This window comes from Danio aesculapii, chromosome 18 (assembly GCF_903798145.1).
Source record: "Danio aesculapii chromosome 18, fDanAes4.1, whole genome shotgun sequence".
NCBI classification, from domain to species: domain Eukaryota; kingdom Metazoa; phylum Chordata; class Actinopteri; order Cypriniformes; family Danionidae; genus Danio; species Danio aesculapii.
The window spans coordinates 30,110,235-30,120,291 of record NC_079452.1 but is presented as its reverse complement, the minus strand read 5'-3'; the positions used below and the strand labels follow the sequence as shown (position 1 = coordinate 30,120,291).

At 39.8% G+C, this 10,057-nt stretch overlaps 1 protein-coding gene across 1 annotated transcript; it reads right to left on the bottom strand.

The window, feature by feature from the left end:
• Nucleotides 1-462: 462 nt before the first annotated feature.
• On the bottom strand, nt 463-6,124 carry slitrk3a (SLIT and NTRK-like family, member 3a). Its single transcript, XM_056478827.1, has 3 exons — nt 5,892-6,124; nt 5,512-5,586; nt 463-4,677 (listed from the first exon to the last, which is right to left on the bottom strand). Exon 3 carries the CDS (start codon nt 4,626-4,628, stop codon nt 2,016-2,018), a length of 2,613 nt encoding a protein of 870 aa, XP_056334802.1. The 5' UTR covers nt 4,629-4,677; nt 5,512-5,586; nt 5,892-6,124; the 3' UTR covers nt 463-2,015.
• Nucleotides 6,125-10,057: the final 3,933 nt, after the last annotated feature.

Genomic DNA, 10,057 nt, shown 5'->3' with positions numbered 1-10,057 from the left:
ACCCAGGTCAACTCTTAGGAACATCATTTGTTCAAAAATGAACTCTGGTGACACTAGCATCATACATCATTAGCTTCCCTAGCCTTTAGCCAAAAAAAAAAAACATAAAAGAAAGATCATTATGTTGAAATATAGAGACAAGGACAAGCTAGTTGTAATCCACAGCAAGGTGACATTGTCTCTATGACCATTACTGTCCCCCGAGCGGGTTCTTCATCACAGTGAGGAATCCAGACAGCAGCAGAAAACATCTTTAGCCATCGCCACACAATCGATGAATGACACATTCGCTTACAACCGTTACACCTCTCATTCTGCAGGAGAATGAATCAAACAAGCTCACGGGAGAGGAAAAGAACCTAGTTAGGGCACTCAAAATAGCATGGATATTTCCGATAGAAAACGCCAATGATGAGAAAGAGATTTGCACAAAAGGGAGTGCGGTTAAATATGGACCAAGCAAAATTTATTGAAATATTGACAAAACAGGCTGGGTAAAATGAGGAATGCTGGGATAAATATGTGAATTAAATCTTGATTGGTATGGAACAGAGACAACAGGAGCAACGCCAGTCAACGGAAACGAATAAGAAGCACTGTTCTGCTTCCTTGACAGCCCCAAGAGTATGATAAAACTTCATATTTAGATTAATGTTTGCATTAGATGGAGCTGGCATTAGCAAACAGACATATATTTGGTTTAAAAAATAGCCACTTTGTTGTCAAAAGGGGAGTAGAAAATCAGTTTTTGTTTGATATACATCTCACTTCCTAGTACGCAATTATGTCACTTGACTCATAAATATAAAATGACCCCAACGCACACACACACACACACGCACACACACAAGCAGAAGTATACTCAAATGCCATATGTTTCACTAAGTGTATCATACCTGAAGAAAATAAGTGGTGTATATTTCCTCAATTAACCAAACATCAACTTTGCCCGTCCACAGACATGATGCGAGTGTGTCTCTCTTTCTCCCTCTTGTGGACACATGTAAAAGTGACATTGCATTAAATATTCATCTCATATGTTGTTTCAGTAAGCAGTAGACAGGTATAAAAAACATACCTCACAGAAAGACTCAAATCTAATCCCAAGGTCTCCTTTTGTTGTCCAAAGCCATCGACGACACATGCATACAGGCGGGAACATCAGACTGTCTCAACCTGACTCTCCTAGCAGCAACGAGACCTTGATCGTTAATGTGCATTGTATAACTTCTCATACCGATACATCTAGTTCTCACAAACAGTATGCATTGGTACCCTTTTTTTATTTGATTTAAGACTTTGTATTTTTATTAAGAAGGCTATACCAGACGCATAATCACTATACATTGATTTAACATTACCTTTACAATTAAATCTTTCACTGAAATTACAGAATAAATATATGCACATTTTTAACTCTGTCAAATCTTTGTGTGAGAGAGAGAAAACATTAAAAGTGCTTCCTAAAAAGCTGTTAGTGATAGTATCCAGAAGCATTTTTCTTAAGAAAGTGCGTCGAACTCCTCATAAAATCTTGAAGTGTCATTATATATTCACAAATATTGATCCTCGGGTGCGTCCTTGAGATAGAGCTCTGTCTTTTGCTGTATAGAAAATTAAATAGACCACTCAACGGGTAATGCGTCGCTGCATCTCTATAGCAGGTGAAGTGTTTGAATGACAACCTCCTTCTGCAGTCGAATGCATGCAGCAAACTGCAAATATTCTAGAAACTGTGCCAGGCGCTTCCGGAGGCTCAACGACAAATCTGTTCCGTACAAAAATAATGGGTGGTAACATTGCTGGCTACTCTGAAAAAAAGGCACTTCATTGAAAAATCTGAGTATGGCCTTTCCTCCAAAAGCTATTTTGGGGGAAACGTGTGTGAGTGTGCATGTGTGTACGTGTGTGAAACATATATCTTTGCCATGCTTCTTTTTTGATACGTATTCTTTTGGGGCGTAGGAAGGGAGGGGGGGAGGTTGTGTGAAAGTGACTTTTTTTTTCCAATTCACTCAGAATCTATACGATTTCTCCAAGACTTCGAGGTAATCCGGCTTGGTTTGGAGTTTTGCCCTTAACTCGAGGTATTCACTTTGGGTTTGTTCAGGGAATCCTTTCCCTGCAGTGAAAAGTAATGTTTCTTTTAATCTGGCGTCTTGCTGTAAATCGGGGTATTGCATTCCTGGGGGATGTGCGTGTGCAACGTGCATGTCCTTTAATTTGGGAACAGTTCCGTAGAGGCAGTCTACAAAACCGACCGTAGGGGTCGGTCTCTGGCTGTCAATCACGGTTGGGCAAAGCACTCCATTCTCATGAAAGCCTGCTATGTCACCGGACTGATTGACGGTGACAATGGTGTTGAGCTGGGAATTGGACACAGCCATCGTCCATTCCTTCTCTTTCTCCAGAAGAGTTCGATAATTACTGTTATTTTCCTTGGTTTCTGCAAACTGCTCGCCCTCGATCTCTCCTTCCCGTGGTTTGTAAATGGGATTGTTACACATCTGAGTAACGGGATGTGGGATGTAGTCGTAGACGTGACCAGGCGCTTTCTCCGGCGAGGCCGTCGGTCTTTCTTCAAAGATCTTGCAGTGCATTTGAATGCCTGTAAGGTCCACCTCCTGACGCTTCCTGAAGGGAAGTTTCTTCCGCCTCCGTAGGACAAACGCAAAGAGACCAGCAGCCACAAACACGGAGGAGATGAAAAGAATCAGAAGGCTGAGAATCAGCACAGAGAGCGGGACAGCACCCGTCGTCGGCGCCTGTCCTAACTCAGAGCCGCTGGTGGCCGTCATGTCATCAGGCAGAACTGGAGAAGAGGTGAATTTCAACTCAGGGCAGATGACCTCAGCCTCCAGGGAGCGCAGATCCTTGCCAAGGGCAAAGTCTGGGGTCTTGCAGGTCACTTCGCCCACAACAATGACCGAGCTGAGCTTTTCAATCCATTGCTTGAGTGGAATGATGTCGCAAGAGCAGTCCCAGGGATTCTGGTGAAGGTCGATTTGAACAATGGAGTGAAGGTGCTCTAGTACTCCATTCACGGGAAGGTACAAAAAGTAGTTGTTGCGCAGATTGAGCCTAGCCAGGGAGGTGCCAGCAAAAGCATCCACGGGCAGGGTGCGCAGCAGGTTGTCATTGAGAAAAACCAACTGCAGGTTTGGCATGAGGCTGAAGGCGGCTGGTTGGATCTCTCGAATGACGTTGTACTCAAAGTACAAGTAACTTAGTGCCTGAAGCCCGCGGAACATGCCCGGAGTGAGTCTCTCGATGTCGTTGCCATTCAAGTATAAACTTTTTAGATTAGGTAGGTTCATAAAGGCGCCCTCTTGAACGTACGATATCCGATTGTTACCCAAGTGCAATAAATCCAAGCTAGAGAAGTTCCAAAAATCCGACCTGTAAATTTTCTGAATCAAATTCCCACTCAAGTAGAGTTTCTTGGCATTGAGTGGTCGTGGCAGCAGCTCAGAAATGTTGTGGAAGCCTTTCTCTTTACAATTGACGGTGAGGCCCAAGTCATTAATGTGTAAATTGCACATGCACCCTGTCGGGCAAATGATTGGTATGGGGGGTCTGGTCTGGTAGGCAGCAATTGGAGGCTGATTCAGCCCTGGGTAAATGCTACGAGGAGTGGGTGGTGTTTTTGTGGGTCTGGGCCGCTTAGTCGGCTTTACGTGTCTCTCTCTGTACTCTACAGAGGAGGCTGTGTTATGAAAGGATGACAACATAGACGAAGGCTTGGTGGGCCAGACATTTTCGTTATTAAATGGTAATCTGGGAATGCCATGTTTGGCCTCCAGCTCCGCTTCTGAAAGTAAAGGACAAAGTTCACTTCTCTTGATCTCACGAAGGTCCTTGCCGTGCAAATGAAAAGGGTATTCACACGTAATGTCACCCACCAGAGCTGTATAGGGGATGCGCTCCAGCCAGGTTTTGAGTTGCACAATGTCACACACACAGTTCCATGGATTCTCCTCAAGCTGAATCTCCATTAAGCTGCGACCAATGTATTCCAGCGTCCCTTTATAGGGCAGAATTCTTAAGCGGTTGCCGCGCAAATCAAGGTGTGTGAGCGATACAGACCTGAATAATAAATTGGGTAGAACGGGTATCAAATTGTCATTCAAAATAAGTACTCTGAGTTTGTGCAGGTTCCGAAACGCCCCACTCTCTATTCTCTTGATGACGTTGTAATCCGCCTGAAGATACTCGAGGCTCTCCAGCCCCATAAAAGTGTCATTCCTGAACACCTCCAATTTATTTTCATGTAGAAAGAGCTTTTTCAAGATGCTCAGGCCATTGAACGCACCCACATGTATGTCCTGCAGTGCATTATTCCCCAGATTGAGTGACACAGCGTTGTTGAGGTGCAAAAAGCTGTTAAAATACAGCTTGCGCATGGAGTTCCTCTGCAGATTAAGTTTAAAGGGTCTCGTCCACGTCTGCGAGATCTGGCTGACATTTGTAAATCCTTTGCTGTCGCAGTGGACGTGGAAAATACCCTCCTTGACTTCACAGTAGCAAGGGTCAAAGCAAGGCTCATCTATTTCTTCCGACTCGTCCAACAGAGGGATCGGCGTAGTCCATCCTAAAGCTATTGTGCTTAGCAGGGTAAACCACAGCATCCTTCCGCCGAGTCCTGATGAAGTTAAGGCTGAGAGCCACTTCACAGCACTGCAACAAATACACAGAAAAAAACAGAAAGCATGTAAGACGAGAAGGCTTAGACAGCGAGTGACAGTTGCAGCGCTTTGAGCGTTTCGCACAGTAAACTACACAACAAACACCTCCTCCTTCCACATCATGGCAAATTTACGATCATGCATTATCATGGCTTTGACATCTCTCACTCGATGATAGCTTACACTACACCCAAAAACAGGACTCAAGGACATAATCTCATGTACTGTGTTCAAGCACAGCATGAGCTAAAGCAGATCTAAGTTGTTTGAAGCACTCACAAATTTAGAATCTCACTATAAATATGTTACATAACAAAATGTATGGACAAATATTACTTTAATAACTTCATCAGAATAATCAACCCTTCCAATGTTAATCCAAAAGCTCAAATGCACTGAAATATAATAATAAAAACGCATTTTTAAATCAAATCAAGCACTGTCTCCATTTCACATGTCAAAAAAACTCTCCAAAAACAATGACAGGTGCTTCCCAAGGCTGTCGCCAAAACGCCAATTAAACCTTTAATGCGTAACGGAGGTTATTTGCTTTCCAGTCTGAACGCACTTAATTAGCGCAGATTTTATCAGCAGATCTGTGAAGAAACTCGGAGCCAAATGCTGCTGAGTGTGCCACACTATGCAGATCTCTTGGATTTCGGTAGGAAAAAAAGCACCTCGAAAAAATAAATCCTTGTTTCCATCCAAAAGAGACTGCAATTTTCCATGAATAGCGCACTTTGTATTTTCCTCCCACCCTTCTCTGGTGTCCTGGCGTTAGCGATCAATTCCAGCGTCCTTCCATTTCGTGATAAAGTATACCTACTCGGTTTTAGTGGTGTCCAACTTTACATCTCCAGGGTTTGGAGACGGGTGGTCCCAGGTTGCCTCCGATGGTTGGCTAAAAAAGAAATAAAATAAAAATCACTGAAGTAAAACGCGTTAGAAACTGAATTTCTATGCACATATATCAATCAAAATAAACCTTAATGTCTAACACAATATTTAACAAGACATGTTTTTACTAAAATGCGCTTGCTAGAATACTGTCTAAAGCAGGGTGATTTGTACAGCATTCTGCGCAGTTACATCAGAAACAAATCAATGCATCATTTGATTAAATATACAGATTACACTGTGCATAATCCAGGTTATTCTCCAATTTTAAAAAGTCAGTCAACATCGAAAACGCACAAAAATAATCACCTTTCTTCACCGGAGCATCCGAAATAAGACGAGTTTAAAGATTCCCTGTGCTTTTCTCCCTTATCTCTCGCTCCTTCTCTCTCACTAAGACCAAGAAGAGAGAAGATGAAGACGTGATTTGAATGAAATCCTCTTTTTGATAAAAAGGTTTGTTTATGATGCCAGTTCTGGAGCTCAGTTCCGCTTGGAGCGGCTCGGTACGGTTCGCCCCGCTGCTGCGCTGCTCGCGTCTCTCATCGTGCCGGAGAAAAGCTTCGGATCGTCACGGAAATGAGCTTTAAGAAAAGCGAGCAGGGAGGGAGAGGGCAGAGATTGGAGAGACGGCGTTGGCGGAGAGGGTTGGGATGGAGGAGGCACGAGCTGTTGAGCGCGCTGAGTGCCGCACCGGGAACGCGCGCGCGCATCCGTGTGTTCTCTCTTTCTCACTCACACGCACTCGCTCTCCTTTTCTTCATCAGCGATGTTGTGTTTTAGGGCGATCCCATCTCGGATTCGTGTTCAGTGATAAAAGTCACGGCTTATTCAACGTCGAAGTCTTCGGAGGTCCATAATAAGTTCCTTTTGGCAGTTTTCATATACATGTATTTTCCTTGGTAAAGTTTTTTTTGCTTAACAGATGGCAAATAAATAACAAAAAACGGAATGCTTCCTATGAATAGATTTCGTTTTTATTTTGTGTGTTATCTGCAGTGAGCGCAGGTGAGGTAAGCTAAATTCTTCAGCATGGTGTCTCCCTGCGACGCTTCCCGCGCCCTGCTTTCCCGCGCTCTGCCTGCAGCGGGCAATCTAGCTCTGCGCGTGGGCAGTGTCGGTGATAGGATACCTTCTGCAAACTTCCACTCAAACGAGGGAAAGGTTATGGGAAACACACTGGAATATGATCTATTAATAACATAAAAACATGACTGCTTTAAATTCTGTCAAAGAGTTCATGGTATCACTTTGTTTTGATGATTCTTTTGAACATTATGTTGACTGTGAGTTGAAATGCAGTTACATGCCAACTAATTCTCATTTGAGTATTAGAATGCCTAATAACTGCTGATACTGCTCCACCAACATACATTCAATTAACCTCAAATAACTTTGAAAGTACTTCATAAACTCATACTATCGTATCATAAATAAGTAGCCTACTTACATAAAACTTACACCTTTGAGTCTACTAGAAGTCTAGTGAGAATTAGTGACCTGTAGTTGCAATATAACTTATAATCAGTGAACATTTTTAAAGGGACAATTCGAATAAATCAATAAGTTCATGTAGCTATTTTGTTTCAAATTGATAAATAAAATATAATTTTTAGACTAGCTACTATTTTAATGTATGTTTGTATGTTTATAGATGGATGGATGGATATATATATATATATATATATATATATATATATATATATATATATATATATATATATATATATATATATATATAATGTACATATATAAATTTCCCTATTTATAACTTAACTCAGAGATGCCCAAAGTAGGGCCTGCGGGCCAAAGTCGGCCCATGGTAATCTTTAATTTGGCCCACCATCCCATCTGAATATAGATGGAGAATGATGGGGATGTGGTTGGGGCAAATGCTTATGACAGAGATCGTCATTTTGAATTTAACGTAATCTTTCGTTTCTTTGTTTTATTGCTAAAACCACCTGAAATTAAATTATACAATTAAATGTTGTTGACGAATTAGACTTTTAAAAAGTAAATACTGTCAATTGACAGATAGAGGACAATGCACGTCATCTGTGACAAATCAAGGTGAAGACAGGAGCAACTCGACTGAAATACATTGTGTTATAAATGGGATTATGTTTTTACTGTAATAATTCAGTATAAAATGTTAAAACAGTTACTGCATTTGTTAGTATGATTTAAAGCAACATTTTTAAGAAATTCCCCTTGGCAAATTTAGTGTAATACAGTTTGGTATATGTTTGGCCCACAGCCCTCAATCCAGTTTGGGTTTTGGCCCTTTATAGGAAAAGCTTTGGGCACCCCTGCCCTAACATATCTTATATGAAACAGACATGACTGATATTTGAAACCTTCATCGAGAACAAAATTCGAATTGATACAGGCCTTTACATAGAGTTAAGTGGTCACATATATATATGTACAGTTGAAGTCAGAATTATTAGCCCCCCTTTGAATTTTTATTTTTTTATTTTATTTTTTTATTTCCCAAGTGATGTTTAAAAGAGCAAGATTTTTTCACAGTATGTCTGATAATATTTTTCCTTCTGGAGAAAGTTTTATTTGTTTTATTTCAGCAAGAATAAAAGCAGATTAAATTTTTTTTGATCATTTTAAGGTCAATATTATTAGCCCCTTTAAGCTATATATATATATATATATATATTGATAGTCTACAGAACAAACTATCGTCATACAATATCTTGCCTAATTAACCTAATCTACCTAGTTAACCTAATTAACCTAGTTAAGCCTTTAAATGTCACTTTAAGCTGTATAGAAGTGTCTTGAAAAATATCTAGTCAAGTATTATTTACTGTCATCATGGCAAAGATAAAATAAATCAGTTATTAGAGATGACTTATTAAAACTATTATGATTAGAAATGTGTTGAAAAAAATCTTCTCACCGTTAAACAGAAATTGGGGGAAAAATAAACAGGGGGGCTAATAATTCTGACTTCAACTGTATATACAGTGCTCAGCATAATTGAGTACACCCCATTTTGAAAATGAATATGTAATGTGTACTTATATATGCTGAGCACTGTATATATATATATCAGAAATAAAAACTGAATTACACTAAAACACTGAATTAAAAATGCACTTGTTAGTCTAAACCAGCTTATATTAAAGTCAATCTGCCAAAATGACATTTGTTGAATATGTATTTTTATTACAAAATAGTGTGCGTAAACTTGCATCTGCAGAAAAAAAATACACTCTCAGAAATAAAGGTACGGGAGCTGTCTTTTCAAAAGTACCTTAAAGGTCTATATTAATACCTCAAGGGTGCATATTAGTACCTAAAAAGTACACAAGTGTTCCTCCTAAAATGTTTAGGTACTAATATATACTTTTAAGATACAAATATGGACCCTTTAAGTGCAAATGTGTACCTTTTGAAAAGGTACCACCCCAGTGACAGCTAATGTACCTTTATTTCTGAGAGTGTATGCAGCTGTTAACCATCACACAAGTGGGTGTTTACTTCAGAAAAGCTAGGGTTAAAACAGGACAGAATATAGGCTATAAATGATTGCTTATTTGATGTAAACATATTATATTATCAGTAGATATTTAAGAACCGTAGAAAATAAACAAAACAGCAACAACAGAATAATCATGAATCCTTTAAATTGCACTTTTAACACAAAAACGTACATAGATATACAATTTGACAACCAGCTCTGTTCTCCTCTCTATTTCTCTTTTACAAATGAGGTTGAACTGCTGACCTCCTAATATTTACCACAGCTAATGTTTTCAATTACTTTATGGAAGTTATAAAAGCACGTTAGGACAATGGCTTTACATTTAAACAAATTCTCGCAGGGATTCGTAACGAGATATTTCTGTAATTTTCACGAGTCATGCTTAATTAGATTGTTCAAGGGCGATAAAAATTATGTTGAGGGTGATGATGATGATGATGATGATTACAGCAATAACTATCATGACTATCATTTTTTGGTTATTACGGATCAAATAAAATCTCTGATGCTAATCAAAACTGCTTTACGGCACAGACATAAGGCTGGTAAGATTGTGTTTAGTTTCATTTCCCTGTGGTGTTCTCACTCACATCTGTCCTTCTGAATAGATAACTCCCCAAATGGGAGTGCTCAAATCTTTTAAACTGACAAAATGATACACAAGGACACATAATCAGCATGATTGATATAACGGCGCTGAGATTTGCCTATAATATTCCAATAAACACACATTCAGTGTGATTTACTAAAATTGGTGGATTCCAGGTTTCCATCTCCTCCCACTAATATTTGTGTTCCTGTTTAATCAGGATTATCAGTCTGAAATCAACTTGTGTCATCTGTTGCATTATGTAAAATATTGATTAGAGCATTTGGAAGGATATTAAACGGTTCCCAAATTTGGTATCTGATTTTTAGGTTCAGCGCAGCACAGCAACCAGGTATAGACACTCAACGGCCACTTTATTAG

Coding starts and splice junctions, on each gene's coding strand:
- slitrk3a (XM_056478827.1), bottom strand. CDS start 4,628: ATGCTGTGGTTTACCCTGCTAAGCACAATAGCTTTAGGATGGACTACG.